Source organism: Chiroxiphia lanceolata, chromosome 17, assembly GCF_009829145.1.
Source record: "Chiroxiphia lanceolata isolate bChiLan1 chromosome 17, bChiLan1.pri, whole genome shotgun sequence".
NCBI classification, from domain to species: domain Eukaryota; kingdom Metazoa; phylum Chordata; class Aves; order Passeriformes; family Pipridae; genus Chiroxiphia; species Chiroxiphia lanceolata.
The window spans coordinates 13,306,589-13,322,777 of record NC_045653.1 but is presented as its reverse complement, the minus strand read 5'-3'; the positions used below and the strand labels follow the sequence as shown (position 1 = coordinate 13,322,777).

Below are 16,189 nucleotides of genomic sequence, written 5' to 3'. Positions count from 1 at the left end.
TTCATTCAGCAGCCTCAGCTGCTGGTGCATGAGCTGATGGTGAATTAGGGTTCTCACTCACCAATTTTAGGTGCAGCCCTAATTGCTGGGGGGTAACATGGGTAACACAGAGCCTTTGCAGCTACACAGCCTGTTGTACTCCAGGAGCATGTCAGGCCAGCCCACACGACTGTGACAAGCACAGTATAAATGTGTGTGTTTTGCACTGTCTAATCGCTACGTGCTCATTCCTTGTAATTCCTGCCAAATATTCCCAGTTCTGTGGCTGCTGGGTTGTATTAAAATCTCCTGGGAAAGCTTGCTGCTTTCAAATACATAAAGATAACTTTTGAGTTGGAGAAAAAAGCAATTCCTATTATTTCAGCCACACTTGGCATACGTTCCCCAAGCCTGGAGATGCAGCATGGCTCGCTAGGGATCACTGGAGTGCCCGGAAAGCCAGCCAGAGGAGATCCTAGCAGGCTGAGTGCTTACAGAAATGAGTGCCTTGGAAGAGGAATACATACTGTTTCCATGTGAGTTTTATACCAGTGCAGTACATGAGCCAAAGCACTGACCACCTGCACACCCTGCTGCCCTTGGGCACGCCTTGCACTGGGACAAGGAGGATGTGGAACACATTCAGAGATGCGAGGCCGTTACTCCTCCCATATGGTTTATTGAGGATCTCAGTTTCCAAAGCATGAGTAGCAGTGAGGCCCGTTATTCTTTCCAGCATGCAAAAGGCACAAGAAAGTCATCAATGTGATTCTGTGCAAAGTGTCCCTAAGAAAACACACAGCGAGGGAATGACAGAAAGGAGCCCCGGATGGAAGGAAGCCAAAGCGCCTTCAGGAAAGTGCTGAAAAGTTCTGAAAATGGTTGTACTTTTTCAGAGTCCACATATGCTCAGTCGGTGAAAGATGCTTTGCAAATCCGTGAAGGAAAACTCAAGAGACGGAGCCAAAAGGCTTAAACCAATAAACTCCTTGGTGTGCCAAAATTCGGGATGGAAGTCAGAATGATTTATCTCAAGAAAAAAGTGCGGCAGTTAAAGACAGACATTAAATTCCTTAAAAAAAAAATCCCACCGAAACCAGACGTAGAAAGTGGATACATTCTAAGAGCAGCTCAATAAAAAATATTCCTTTCAATGAAAATAATTTAAAAAATGGATACTTGAAGAATGGAAATCCACCTTGACTGTGACCAGCTACTGCACCCTGCTCCCAGGAAAGCCTCTGAGCACAACACGACGCCTTCTAGAAGAAGAAAGTCCCCACTACCTGCATGTGTGAAATGTGGCCGGTGAACAATTTGGAAACACAAACGTAGAGGACCAAGTATCCAAGTCCCATTAGTCAACTTGGGTGTCAGGAAGCTTCCTGGGATTCCTTTCTCTCCCACTGGAGCCAGCTGGTGCCGGAGGCAGCGTCGCTTCCCAGTGGGCACGTGAACCCCTGAGCCTCTCACTGGAGTTGAACACTTAAACCTAAAAAAGGCATTTACAAGTTGACCATTTTTGTTGTTGTTGTTGTTGTCTTATTTCCTTGAATACAGGTTTCTACTTCTAGACTATGGAATGTTACATTAAACAATATAATTATTCATTACCTTGCTTCAAATTTCATTACAGTTACTGAGGCTTCATCATAATTTCACACAGCACAGAGACACCAAACTAAACACCAAGCAGTCAGCACTAGATGTATTTTTTCTTTAAGTACCAATAAGCAAAATATCCCATTCCCCCCAGAGATCCCATGAGGAAGGAGGCTCCAAGGAAGGAGGGGGGTTTCCGCTTGACCAGCCTGAAGGCGTTGGGTACCACTGCAGAGAGGAGCGTGGTGTGTATGTCTCCCAAAACTTTCCTGAAGGCAAAGCGTTTCTGTATCCTGTCGAAGAAGGACTGTAGGTTAGGTCTGCTGCCATCTTCCCAGTATTTCTTAGAGAGTCCCAGAAACTTGAGGCGGTGCAGGGTGGCTCCTAACAAGACATCAGCCAAAGTAAAGACGCATCCGCAGAGCCAAAGTTCACACTTCTGCCCTGGAGAGAGAAGAGACAGAGCAGGTAAGGTGAGGATCCCTTGGGTGGGCACCTGAAGCCTTGCTCAAAAGGTCCATGGAGGCAGGAGCATTTGTTTTCATTCTGGGATGTTTTTTCCCAGCTCTTTGATGGGATAAGAGATCAGACCCCATCTACCAGGCTATGGGATAGAGGGTACGTGGGGTTGTAAAGCTGGGAATATGAGATGATAATTTATAGCTCAAGTGAATATACAAATCATTGTCTGCAAAACGGCTCTGCTGCCTCTCCCCCAAGTCAAGAGCAGCAGGAGATGACATCCTCTTGTACCCAGAAGGTCCTTGGAAAAGAGCCCTGGAAAATACAGTGACCCCATCTGCTGTGCTGGTGCTGGGGGAGAGCAGCAGTGTTTGCCCTTGGCTGCACCAGGAGCTGTTTCAGGAGTGTCACGTCAACTTGTCCTATTTTAGGGATGCAAGAAATCCTCAGGAATCAAAACCATTTGCTGGCTGGCCTGGCTGCTATCCCTGTGTGCTGTTGGGGGGGTTCTGCCTTTGTTCTCTCTCCTGCACTAGGGATCCTGCTTCAGGACACCAAAACTGGCAGCATGTCTGTGCCAAAAGCCAGGCTTTTGGGGGAGGCAGAGCTGGATGTGAGTGTGGGGCATGAAGAAAGACACCAAGGGGTTGACAGCTGCTGATAATGGGTGACACTGGAAGTAACCTCACCAGAGAGACATCTCGAAATAAACCAAACTGCTGTTAGGCTGGAAAAAGCAGTCTCAGGCCAGGATTGTTAAGCACTCCTTCAGTGCCCTTTCAATACTGAGGAGCAGGGCTAGGATGGAGCTGAGGGAGGTGCAGGTAAGGAAAAACAGCAGAAGGGGCAAAAAACCTGCTCCCATCCAGCCTCAGCCCCCAGCTTTGCTCCAAATCCTTACTTCTGGGGCTCTTCCACTGTCCTGTGGCTATTATATCACAAAAGGGGAGAGAGGCCCCTGTATTGCACCCCAGTGCAGGCATTGGTGCTTCAGGGTTGCCTGCAGGACCAAGCCAGGGCAATTACTGGTAATTAGCAGCCCTCATTTGTAGCTGCTTGGCAGCCTGCCTAATCCTGCTGGAGGCACTGCCCGAGTGGACAGATTGCCTGTGCCTAATTAGTCAATAAATGTTTTTGGTGACTAATGAATTGTGGGGGTGCTGTAGCCAGAGCCTTCTGGATGCGGAGGGACCTCGTGGGTGCTGTAGCTCAGAGGTGAGGGGAGCGGGGCTGAGGTGGCTGCCTGACTCCCAGACACTGCTGCAGGGGACAGAGAAAGCACGTGTGAGGATGGTGACCTCGGGAGAGATCCACCCCTGTCCCTCCTGGCTCTGCTGCTGAGGTCTGGACCTGGCTGTGGGATGCCCCAGCCCCTCGCAGCCCTTCCCAGCACCAAGGTGGGGCAGAAGCACAGGCAAAAGCAACTCATCCCCTTTGCATCCACAGCAGCCCCAGCTTGGATCAGCCTGTGCCGGCTGAACGGGGTACCCGTGGCAGGGGTCTCCCAGTGCTCCTGCAGCATCTCCCACCTCACGGCCGCCTGCCCTGCCCTGCCTGCATCGCCGGCAGCCTGGGCTGCGTGGGAGGAGAGCTGCTGCACTGCAGATCCTGGGGCGTTGCCAAAGGGCTGGTGCTTGTGCCCACTGCTGAGATCCTGACCTGGCTCTGGGCACGGCGGGGCCTCTGGGGCCCGGAGCAGAGGGCAGGAGCAGCACGCAAGGATGGAAGGCAGCGGAGCACCCGGGTGCTGGCAGAGCAGCAGCAGCAGCAGCAGCCACCCCTCTGCTCCGGGCACCTGGGATGTCCTCCGAGGGCACCTCACCAGGCTGAGTTCTGCTGAGCTGTCCCAGCCCTTGGATCAGTTAATGAGGGTGTTGGAGGAAATTAAGGCAAAACAGGGGGCTGCTGTGAACACATCAGGGATCTTGGCAAATCCTCAGCCCCTGTGCCCTGTAGGGCCCAGCCTTGGCACCTCCGAGGGCCCTTCAGTGCAGCCCCGAGCGTGACGCACGGCTCCCCACGGCCCAGGCTGTCCCTGAGGGCAGGGGCAGCTCTGGGGCTGTCCCCTGATGAACTGTGGCTGGACTCTGCTCTGGATCTGACAGCTGCCAGCCCTCTCAGGGCGGGGGTATTGAGCCCTGCCAGCAGCGGGGACAGGAGGAGGACGATGTCATCCCGGGACAAGCTCTGCCCAGCTGTGCCCAGGCACCCCTGGCTGCCAGGGCACTGGGGTGACTCTCGGCAGGTGCCAGCACCGTGTGTTTGGTGTCAGGGATGGCTGGTGTCACTCTCTCCCCCCTGCTGGTGTGTGACGCAGGTTCCATAAAGGCTCCCACCACTCCAGGACCCCTCAGCTTCCTTGGTTTCCCTGCTCATGTTCCGTGTGGGATGTGCAACAGCCCTGTGGCCAGAGGGGGCTTGGCTGCAGCTCATGTCCCCAGCCCTGCACTTTCAGCAGCCTGTGCTCCTCCTGGTGCAAGTGCCTGGGGCCAGCCTGCTGCTTCCTAAACCAGACAGAGCATCAGTCACTCTCAGCATCTCCCTGGGGCAGAGGGGGCCTGAAACCACGCTGGAATGACTTCAGAGCTCCCACAGACCATCTGCGAGAACAGGGGTCCTGCTATCCCATGTGGCAAGGAGTGCAGGGGTGGTTTGCCAGAGATTAGTAAGTTTAGTAACCATGTTAAGCTGAATGGCTGCAATGACATCAGTGCACCCAAAACCAGAAGAGACCAGAGGCAGCCCCAGACCCACCAGTGGTTCCCCATGGGGGATGTTCATCAGGCACAAAGCTGTTGGCTGTTCCTGGTGTTGCACCTCAAAAAACACCCCATAAATACAGCCCAGTGCCTACCTTGGTACTCCAGTTTCCTCTTCTCCAGCTCGGCCTCAATCTGGTCTAGCACCATCCCCAGTTCTCCCAGGATCTTCTTCAAGTAGTTCACATTGTCGTGCTCCAGGATCTTGGCCTGGGTGGAGAGCAGGGTTAGGATGGGGAATGGATGGATGCAGGGACAAAAGGCACCTGTTACCCACGGCAGGTCCGTGGGTCATGTCCCCCCCCACCAGCAGTGTGGCTTTGATCCACTCACCATGAGCTTCTTCTGCTTGGAGAGGTAGGGCTCAGAGAGCTGTGGCTCCTCTTCGTGATCCAGCTTCATCAGATCTGTGCTGGCATTGGCTAAATGTCCTGGGGGGAGACAGACAGAGGGGCTGGGGGCTGTGTTTGGCATGGTTTGGGGTGACCTTGTATCTGATAGCAAAGCACCTTGTCCTGCATTCGAATATTGTTTTACCACCAAGAAAAACACCCCAGAGAGCCAAACTGGGACAAATTCATGGCTTGCTTCTGCCATGCTGCCATACAGGGTGGTGGCTGGGGCACTGCACAGTGTCTGAGGGCCTGTGGCTCTGTCAGCCCTGCCATCCACTCAGAGGGCAGTGCTGGCTGCAGGGCACAGCAGGTCCCCCTCCCTGGCCTTGGGGAGTCCCAGCTCTGCAGGTTTCAGCTCTTCATTTCTTCTGCTGAATTCCTATGAGACCTACTGGAAGATCTATCTGTGGCTTTACTGTTTTGAGAACATCCCTGAGCTTCCCCATAACTTGGCTGGTTGATCCTTTGGGATGTTGGATCTGGCTGCCCACATGTGGGTGTGCATTCAGAGCAGTGCAGCAGGCAGTGGCACAGGAGGGGATGTTCCCTCCTGAGTGAAGCTGTCCTGCCCTGGCTTGGTGTCCAGGGATGCAATTCCATGGCGAGGAGCCCATCAGGAGCACAGGAGAGACACTCACCCTCCTCCCTCCCTGGCTCTGGGGAGGATGGGAAGGGCTTTTTGTGAGGGAGCTAACGGAGGGAAAGGAGCAAAGGGAGAAAGGAATATGAGAGGCAGAGTAACACCACAGAGACAACATAAATTACCCGAAGCTGGGCTAATGTCTTCCTGCCAGGGACCATCTGTCTCTCCCTCCTTGTTCCCTCCAACGAGGGCTTGGCTCTGCCGATGTGAGGGTGCAGAAGGTGCCAGGGTGGGCTGGGGAGGCAGCCAGCAGCAGGCTCTATGCTGCCATAAAATGGTGAAACTCCCTGTTTTATGCCACAAGCCTTCAAGCTCGTGCTTGCTAAGGCTGCCAACCAGCTCTCCTGGGGCTGTAACTCAGATGGAAAACTGGATATCATTCTGGTTCTGTTCCACGGTTCCCCTTGGGAGTGCCTGGCCCTCAGTTCACCCTCTCCCTGGGACACAACTACATAGACTTTCCTCAGCACCCACTGCAACAGAGCAGCTGAGTCATCACCTGGGTGCAGGAGATGTGCTGGGGAGGAAGGGCACCATGGGTCCACAGACCTGCTCATAGCCCCTCTGTTGGCTCAGGAAAAATCCCACCAGTGAGGGAGGTTTGGACAAGGAGACACCTTTAGGGATCTCAGCAGAGTGCTGGGGAGGTGGTGTGAGGCAGACAGGGACTGAAGCCATCACAGCAGTGCCCTCTGGGGAGGGGACAAGCTCTGCTCTGCATCTGCCCAAGGTCTGGAGGTGAAGGTGACACTTGGTGACATGTGGAGAGCTGTCTGTGACAGGTGCCAGCAGAGGCAGGGCAGACCACGAGCTACACCTCAGGAACTGCCTATTTCTCTTTGTGCATGAGTACATCCCACCTTAGGGAACTATCTGGGACCTAGGCAGCTCAAGGGATGGGGATGGGAACAGTGTTTTCTATGGGTGCTGCTTGGAGCTGGAGCCTAAAGGAAGGGAGAGATGTGGGACATACCCTCCTGACAAGGTCGTTTTTCTGGCTGGGAACTCTCTCCAGGAGCAATCCTTGCCGTGGAGTTATATTAAGCATCGTCAATGTTTCATGAGCACTTGAAGGTCAGGTACACACACTTATGCCGATTCATCCACTGCCTGCAACTCAGCCTGGCTGTGCTCTCCTGCCTTTGCCCTCAGAGCTCTGGGATGAGAGGGAGGGACTAATTCCTGTGCTTCCAAAAGAGCTGGGGAGAAGTATGCATGGCCCATAGGAGCCCCCACACCCCCTGAGTCAGGAAGCCTCTACAGAATGCCTGCTGCTCTCAGATCAGTTGTGCTTTGCCACTTCCCAGCTCTGTCCCTGCCTGCATTGGTGGAAAGGGGCGATGAGCAGGATCAGGGTGTCTGGCTGGGCTGTGGAACCAATCCCAGCCGAAGGGAGCTTGGGAGCCCTTGGGCAGCCCTGCTGGAAAGGCGACTTACTGCGGATCTCAGTGGTGGCGTACTTTGGGATCATGGAGTCGGTGGTGAGCTCGGGGTGCAGGATGCAGCCGTGCGTGTAGGCATCCATGGGGAGCGAGTCCAGCAGCTCCCGGTACTGCAGCACGCGGGAGTGCAGCAGGCTGCCCGGCTCCGGGATCAGCTGCGTGACGTTCTCTGCCAGGACAAAGGGAAAGCTGTTAGTGGCACCTGGGGGTGCTCAGGCTCTCGTTAGTGGCTCATTAGCCTGCGCTGGACACCGGTGTGAAGTCCTGTCTGAGATACCCCCAGCAGGGCTGGCTGAGGCGGTGCATCCACTCAAATCCGTACCCGCACTCCGCCCTCTCCCCACTGCCCATCCCGTCCAGGAGCACATCCAACCCATGCTCAGAGATGGGCAAACCCACGGGACCACAGGGAAGTGTACAGATGCCATTGCCCAGCCCCACAGCCCCCATGTCCCCGAGGGTCAGGGTAGGAAGCCCCGGGTCTCTGCAGCCCCTGAATCTGTACACTGTGGTTTCACATCTCTTAGAACAGGAGCAAAATCTTCATGTTCTGCAGAAAAGAGCTAAAATATGGGGGGTTGAGTTTGGGATCTCCTGAGTTACACTCTCTTTACATCAGTGGCAACGAGGTACCTCATTCTCTTGGGCTTCCTTGTAAATCCCAAAATGGGCAATCAGGGTGACCAAAGGAGCCCAGTGGTTTTTCCCTCCATGCTCAGCCAGTGTCTCAGCTGCAGGAGCATCCCTTACCCCACACAGCTATGCTTCTCCCTGCCTTGTTGGGTTTTAGTCACTTCTCATGGATGGCAGTTTGCATCGTGCCCTTTTTATTACACTTTCAGCTCAAAATACACACAGATGACACCACAGGAAGCGACGTGTTGCTCTTGTCTCCCCCACGAACACCAGGTCCATTTTTTAATGGGACCATAAATGTTTATGGTGTTTGCAGAGAGCAGTTCACAGGTGGTAAGTAAGTCTGCCACCAGGACTCAGTGAATCTGTTGCCCACATGCCATCCGCGTGCCGGTGTCTCCATCTGAGCCAGGGCACATTGGCAGAAGGACTTTGGCAGGTGTGGCCAATGCAGCCCCTTATTTCAGGGCCTGAAATGACAGCTCTGCTCTGCCCAGCCCTGCTGCCAGGGGGCACAGCAATGCCCTCCTGGCAGGGATGCACATCTCGCCTTGCTGTCCTCGTGCCCGCCGGTGTCCGCGGAGGGATGGGAGCCAGGGAAATTTTGGCAGCTCCTGCATGGCAAACCTCCTCACAGCTCTGATCCAGACTGTCTCAGCTGCAGGGCTCCGTGGAGTTGTTCCCACCGTGGGGCATCAGTGTCCCTGTCCCCTGAGCGAGGGGAGGTTTCGGGAGCTCCTCCCTGCTGCCTGCGCTGCCTGGGCTCCAGCTCTCCAAGCGGGGATTTTCCATCCGAAAAAAGCCACTGGATGAATGAAATAATAATAACTGACCTACAGCCTGCGTGCTCCTTCCATAGGGCTCCTGGCCAGCACCAAGGGGCCGGGGCAGAGGCTGGAAAGCAGCACATCCACAGTGGCTGCCCCATCCGGCAGGAAGACGGAGTGACCACAATGAAATTGTGGCGTGCTGGCTGCTGGCCTGTGTCCTTCAGCATGTCCCAGGGAGGTTTTCCAGTGGGTCGGTGCTCGACTTGCCTTTGCATGCCATGGCAGGCCTGCATGTATGGGTTGCTGCTGCATACATACAGCCAGCGAGTGATGGGCCGTGCAAGTGGGTGCAGTCCTTGGAGGAGACCCTTGCCCAGGGGGAATATTATTGTGGTCTACTTTTTGGTGGTTTCTGGGCAGTGCCCAAGTGAGAAGCACCCTCAAAGGTGGCTTATTGGCACTATTCACTGCTATTCTGGGGAAAGGAAACAATTTCTCATCACACCACCCTTTACTGATAGCTGACCCTCAGTGTGTGTGTGTGAGCAGCTGAAAAGATCATGCTCCCAGCCCAGGGGAAAACATACCTCAGAAAATACACCTTGTAAAGGCCTTTTCAAGCTTTACACGTTTCTGCAAGGTGGGTGATTCCCCCTCGGACTAATGCCACAGCATCCTGATAGTGCTTTTGCCAGCTGCATTGCTGGGCAATGGTTGGAGCAGAGCATGGAGCAGGGAGTGATGCTCTGGGCCCTCTTCCCTGGAGATTTCCCTCTCCATTTCTCAGCAAAAAGGTAAGAAACTGCACCTGGCTGGAAAATCTCAACGTCAGGAGTTTCCAGTGCTCGGGCAGCTCTGTGTCCCCCTCCTGCTGGGGACAGCCTGTTGTCACATATGTCGGACCACCTGCCCTTTGCAGAGACCAGGTGAAGCTGTGTGGGGACGCAGCCCTGTGGATCCACACTCCCTGATGCCCCTCGGTCCCGGGATTGCTGCCGGCCGGGAAGGCAGCTGCCATTCCCTAGGACCTGCTGCTGGTGTGGGATGCTCCTGACAGAGCCCACCCCTGCTGCCCCACTGCTGAGGGAGCTCCGTGCCTCCCCTGAGCAGCAGCACGGTGGCGGGGCCGGGAGAGGACAGCAGCTGAGCTGGCAAGGCGCCCTTGCTTCGGGAGCTATTTTGAGATGTTTTTGATGTCTCTGTTGCAGGGGGGATGGATGCTGGGGCGAACGTCGTGATGGCACAGCCTGAGCTCCCTGCTCAGCTTTGAAGCATCCCTGGTGGGTGTCCCAGCCCGCCAGCCCCCAGGTTTGGGGAAAGGAGAGCAAAGGGGTGCAAGATGCCAGGGAGAGGCTGCTCGCCACAGCAGCTGAGCAAACAACTGACTGTGAGTGCTGTCTCAGCACCCCGAGGAGCTGCTCTCAGCCGGCCGCTGCCTGCAGCCCTGCTCCAGGGGGAATAAGAGCTTCCCTCTCCTGGCTGTCCCTTCCTCTGGCTTTGTGTCACATCATCCTCCCATGGTCCCCCAGCACCGCTGGCTGCATTTTTAAAGAGGCCGTTTTCTCTGAGGCACAGCAGCACCAGGGACAGCAGGGTCCCCTGCCCAGGGCCAGTGAGCCCAGGGATCTTTGAGGAAGGGGAGAGGGGCAGCAGCACCTCGTTTAAACCCCAGCAGGGCCTCTTATGGTCACTTTTATACAACTGCCAAAGCCCAAAGTACAAAGGTGGCCAAAGCCAGAAATGTTCCCATAGGCCATGCCCCAGCACTGGCTCTGGTGAGACATCACCACGCACCATGGGAACTGATGGAAATGGTCTGGTTTGGGAGTGTGGCTTCCAAGGCAGAAAAAGGGGGAACCAGCTATGCACCCCTCAGAACCCTCTCGCAGCATTGCACGGGACATTTGGGGATTTCTGCTGGAAAATCTTCAATTTCATGGGAAAACATAGAAGCTTGCGGAGAGATGGTGTCTTGCTGCTCTTCTGGGGCGAAGGTTAAACTTTGAAGTAAAAAGTGGGTGTGTTTGGCAAACAGCATCTGGGCTAGACCTGAGTTTCCTCTGAGACACAGCCCACCCCTCCCTTACCTCCCGTGAAGTTCTTCTCCATGTAGTCGATGATCTGGTTGTAGTCGCTGATGATGTTGTCCCTGTGGATGATGACGGGCACCTCCTCCCCCAGGTTGAGCCGCATGAACCAGGGCTCCTTGTGCTCCATCAGGGGCATGCTGACATCCCGCTCCTCGCAGGGCAGCCCCTTCTCTGCGATGACCAGCCGCACCTGGGGCGAGAGGCCGGGGAGAAAGGGCTCAGCCCCACACACCGAGCTGCTCCCCAGTGCCCTCAGTGCCCCACCACCGCCCCATGGCACCCCCAGACCCTCCCCTGCAGCTTAAGCACAACGATGTGCCAGGACATGTGCTCCTCCTGCAGGGAGCCAAGCAGCTGTTGGCGTGGGACAGCTGCAAAATCCAGGCAGCCAAGAAAAGATTTGCTTTCCCAGCAACGAGGGGATACCCAACCCCCTCCTATCTTTTCAGGATCATGGACCATTCTCCCTCTGTGGCTGGTGGACTGTGTGGCAGGCAGAGGGGCTGGAGGGATAGAGGACTGAGAGCCAATCCCTCCCAGATGGGGAGAATGAGTGATGCTGCTGTGGATCTCAGCACATACCTGAGGAAGAAAAGGAGGAAGAAGAGTAGGGAGCAGAGGCTGCAGCAGTGCTGTGCCTCACACTTGCACCAGTGGGTCCTGCTGCCTGGCTGAAGGAGACCTGGATGCTGACTCAGGTATGTCCCACTCTCAGGAGTGGACTCTGGCTTTGGCAGCACATTTTGAGCAGGGAGAAGGCTCTGTTTTGTGGGGAATTTCAAGCAGCCCCTGTTGCCCCAGGAGCATGTCTCCTCCTCCCCCTCCTCCATGCTGCTTCCAGCCTGAGGGCATCACCCACAGTCTTTGCAGCTCTTGTGCCAAACCCACTGCTTCCCCCTTCCCCTACCACTGCCCTCCTCCAGCCCAGGGCCAGCCAGCAGCACTGCTGGGGAGGCACCCACCTGTCTCATGGGTGGGAAAGCTGAGTCCAGCCTTGTGGAAGGGTAGGATGAGGCAGGAGTGGGGCTGGATGTAGGACACCATCCCCATCCCAATTGCTGGCCCTCAGGGCTTATCCCTCTGCTTTGCTTTGTGTATGACATGATGTTGAATATGTACTCAGGGATGGCATTTTAGGCTTCTGGGTTATAAAACCTGACCATTATGAACTATGTCAAACACACAAAAAAAAAATGCCCTCGGGGGATGTGAGAAAGCCACAATTTTCAGAAACACTGAATGAGAGAAAAGTGCTTGTTTTCATCCAACTAGCAGCAGCTAAAAATACAACTTAACATATATAAGCATTTCTATGAGTACTTCAGAGTTCCTGGGGAATTAGTCATTAATTATTCACAGGGCTGGCAAGTTAATTTTTTCTTTTAAAGTCAAACAAGAGAGAGCCTGAGTCCCTCAGCTGCAACTTGGCCTTTTCCTCCCGGCTGATAAACAAACCTTGGCCAGGACCACCTGGGGTATCCAGCCCCAAGCTCCCCATGTTTCCCTGTTCTTCTATCAGGAGCTGAGGCCGAAGGCCTGGCAGGAGGCAGCTGCTGGGCATGAGGCAGCGCAGGCTCCCAAGATACCCCAGAGCCTTAAGGCAAGACAGGGGTGATGATGATACATTCTTAGTTCCCACAGCACTGGGATATGGCTGGCATCTTGTGTAAAACTCCAAAAATCCCTTTGCAGACAAGGCCAGGTCCTGGTGGGGCTCAGAGTCGCTCCCACAAGCAGCCCTGTGCTCACAGAGGGTGGTTCCGAGCAGGTCCCGGGGCAGAGCAGGGGAAGCTTTGCCTGTAGCTGACTCCAAGCAAACCCCCTGTGCATGGGGGTCCTGTAGAGGCCCCGCTGCTCCCCACCCTGTGATGTCCATCGGACCAGCTTGTGCCCCTCCTCCTTACAGCAAGTGCTTTTTCCTTGCAAGTGACCTCAAAAGCAAAGCCTGACACGGTGCCAGAGACCAGGTGCCAGCAGGTGTGGTGGCTTTAGGTGTCCCTAGCCCTGTCCCCTGCCCTGCCCTTTGCCCTGCCAGGCCTATCCCCTGCCCCACAGAATGTAGGAAACCCAGCACGAGAAGTGCCTCAGCCGCTGCCTCCCCGCCGCTGGCGGCCAAATGAGCAAGACAAAAAATAACAACAAGCCCGGCGTGGGGTGGGGAGCACCGCGAGCATCCCTCGCCAGCGCGGATCCGAAGCCCATCAGTCCCCTGCTGCCGGCGGCGACCCTGTGCACCCACCCTGCTGCATCGGGCATCCTCCCTCCTTTGTGCCCGCACGCAGGAACGGGCCCCTCTGCCCCCGCCTTCCCGCTGGGCTGAAGGGCTCGAGGAGGCCCTTGCACCGGGGAACTTGGTGTTCCCCCACCCCTCCAAATAGCCCATTCTCCGTATGGTATATCAATGGCGTGGGAATTATAGGGGGGGTTGGGGCTGGGGAGAAGGCTGGGTTTGCTACACAGCTGCCGTGCTGCAAAATGAGCATTTACTATTGTCTGGAAAACGGGATTTCTGGCTGGGGCACCCCGGGAATAGAATTTCCAGGGCACTGCTGCAGTGTCAGGGGTGAATCATCGCTGCGTGCGGGGGTCCGGGATCCGCTCCCTGGTGCGCGCCTGGCTCGGGGCTGCCTCTCCCCTCTCCCAGCAGCAGCAGGGTGGTCCCGGGGCCCGGCTCAGCCTTTGTCTGCGCTCCCGGCCACGCCAGTGTGGGGCTGCGAGCGAGCACAAAGCCGAGGCGGCTCCCGGTGCAAGCTCTGATCCCAAAACAAAGGCAGGATTTGACCGAGCTCCCCTATCCCCATCCTCATCCCCATCCCTATCCCTGTCCCCAGGCAGATGCTGTTAAAATGTACAAAGAGCTGCCCGGCCACACGCTGCTGCCCTCGCCAGCCCCCGGGGCTGAGCCCCTCGCTCTTCCCCGAGCGCATCCATCCTCCCGAGGCAAGGGGATGTCCTGGAGACTGGAGGTGATTCTCGCCCGGGAACCCGGCCGAGCGATGGTTTTTCGTTACCTTTTGTGAGCTGAAGGACTGGGTCCAGTGGTACAAAACCAATCTGTCCTGGGATTTGAGAGCGGGGTCCGTCGGGTCCTGGTTTTCCTCCCCCTCCGTGGATTTCCCCGCGTTGTTCTCCAGCGCCGAGATGGGCCACCAGCTGCAGTTGGTGGGAGTAACATTGTTGGGAGTCGCCATGACAGCCTGCGAGCGAGCGGGAGAGGGACGAGGAGCGAGCGGCGCCAGCCCAGCATCACATGGGCTCCTCCAGCAGCATCACTCCCGGGGCAGCTCCCGCTGCCCGGCCGGGGTGGGCAGCGCGGGGCGGTGGGTGCCGGGGTCACAGCACGGGGTGGTGGCAGCGCCGGCGGTGCTGGGGGTGGACTCGCAGCCCGTCCCCGCTCGTGGCGGGGCTCCCACGGAAACGTGCAGGCATCGCTTCAACAGAGGAGTCAGCAGCCGAGGCTCCTGCTGCCCGCCTGCTCCCCAGCTCGGCAATCCGGGGCAGCTCCAACCCCTGCGGCTCCTTAAGAACATTTTTTTCAGCAGAGATTCAGATTTTTATTTTATTTTTGGACCGCTTTAGATATGGTGGATGTGCAATAAATAGCCACAGGGATGGATTGAAACACCTAGATTTGAAACACCTAGAAGGTGTCCTGCCTGCCTTGCAGCCTTCGTGGGAAGAAGCAGCAGCAATGGCTCTTTAAACGTATTCAGTGATTTTTGGAGAACACGGATTAATTTCTGCCCAACGGGTGTTATGCAGCCTGTGCTGGGGTAGAGCCCAGGAGCCCTTGCTCTGTACTGCAGCCCTGGGGTGCCTGCCCAAACTGGACTGCTGTCCTGTGCCAAAGTAGGCACAGCTGGGGGTCACTTCCAGAATTAGCAAGGTGTGTTGCAATTCCAAACCAGTCAGGAGACTTGGAGAGCACTGGGGCTTCTGGGACTGCTGCTCTCCAAGTCCTATGAGCATCACCCAGAGGTTTGCAGGTAAAGGTAGGCAGGCAGCTGACCCCTTTCTGGACACAGCGACCTGGATATCTGGACCTGTGCTTTATGACACTTGGCTTTGTCATGCTCCATCTCCAGCAATCTGGAAGCCTGGAGATAATTTCCCACACTTGGAACTGTTGCCAGTGCTGCAGGACAAAGTCAGCCCAGTTATGGGGGTTGTAGGAGCAGGTTCTGGAGAGGATGGAGAAGAGAAGAGGACTCTGCAGGCACAGGGAGCCAGCCTGTGTCTGAGGGCTGGGCAAGGGCTCTCAGTGCAAACCACTGGAGCTGGTGAGGTTGGAAACAGGGGAGGGTTTGGAAGAGTTGGTTCGAGTGGGGAAACTGAGGCACATTTTACCCAGGAGCACTGAGGGGAGTGGGGTCAAACTGGTACCCAGCTGAACATACTGCAAGGAGCAGTTTTCTGGGCACTGGAAGGTGAAAATGATTTCTCTGAAGCTGTGATGTCCTGCTCCTGAGGGAGCGCAGGAGGATGATGGGAAGAGTGAGACTGGGAAGTGCTGTGCTCTGCCCTGGTTCCTCTCTGCCTTCTCCCCCCTAGGCAGCAGCCCCCCAAGCCATCCTCCATCTCCATTCCCAGAGACCCTGCACTGGCCTCAGGGACACCCACAGGGCCAGGCTCTTGCTTGGCCTCTGCTTTTGGGCTGCAAACTCATGGGAAACTGAGCTTTGAAGATCTGGCCCCACCATACAGCACCATCCTGCCCTCCCCTTTCTGCCCAAGAAGCATCTTTTGGGGCTCCTTTCATTGGAAGGGGACACTTTGGGTTTAGAAAAGGCAAAAAGCAGATTTACCAGGGAGCAGTGGTTCTCCCTGAATTGCTGTCTGGAAGGCCCCATCTAGTGGTATATTTTGTGATGAATTAATGCTGTACCATGGGGAATAAAAAATGACAGGTCACTGCATCTGTCTTGGTCTTGGGAGTACATGGTAGCTCTGGAGGGGCTTATTTATTTAGGTGAGTTTTGGCTTGCTAAACTGATCAAGGCTTGAAGGACAGGAGGGGTGACAGCCCCCTTTAGGGGTGCCCTGACCTTGTGTGACCTTGAGATCATCCTCAGTTCTTGTCCACAGCCTTCCTGACTGCCGAAGGGGTCAGTGTGGGACCACCTCAAGGGATGCTGTGCAGCCCGACCCGGTGGCACTGGCAGAGCTCTGGCAGAAGGTGCCATTGGAGCAGGATTGTGGATGCTGGTGGTTTGGAAATACAGAATCCAGGGTTTCTTGTCTCAGAGCTGATGCAAAGCTTACTGAGAGGAGAGAACAGGAGGCTGGAGTCAGTCAAGGCACTTTGCAGGCACAGAAGAACCTTCCCTGTTTTAGAAGGACAGGGTGGAAATCAGGCTGTAGAAATGGCTCCGCTGATTTTTTTCCTGGTGGCCTGATTCAGCATCTGCCAA

At 55.7% G+C, this 16,189-nt stretch overlaps 1 protein-coding gene across 1 annotated transcript; it reads right to left on the bottom strand.

Moving 5' to 3' along the window:
• Positions 1-638: 638 nt before the first annotated feature.
• Positions 639-14,263, bottom strand: GDAP1L1 (ganglioside induced differentiation associated protein 1 like 1). Its single transcript, XM_032705265.1, has 6 exons — positions 13,790-14,263; positions 10,776-10,968; positions 7,278-7,451; positions 5,136-5,233; positions 4,898-5,012; positions 639-2,025 (listed from the first exon to the last, which is right to left on the bottom strand). The coding sequence occupies exons 1-6, from the start codon at positions 13,967-13,969 to the stop codon at positions 1,682-1,684; spliced, it is 1,104 nt and encodes a 367-aa protein (XP_032561156.1). The 5' UTR covers positions 13,970-14,263; the 3' UTR covers positions 639-1,681.
• Between the last annotated feature and the right edge of the window lie 1,926 nt (positions 14,264-16,189).

Bases quoted from the DNA above. Each gene is read 5' to 3' on its own strand.
- GDAP1L1 (XM_032705265.1), bottom strand. From the start codon at position 13,969: ATGGCGACTCCCAACAATGTTACTCCCACCAACTGCAGCTGGTGGCCC. The intron at 10,969-13,789 runs GTAACGAAAAAC...CTCTCGCCCCAG, and splicing joins AGTCCTTCAGCTCACAAAAG to GTGCGGCTGGTCATCGCAGA. The intron at 5,234-7,277 runs GTAAGTCGCCTT...GTCTCCCCCCAG, and splicing joins CGCCACCACTGAGATCCGCA to GACATTTAGCCAATGCCAGC.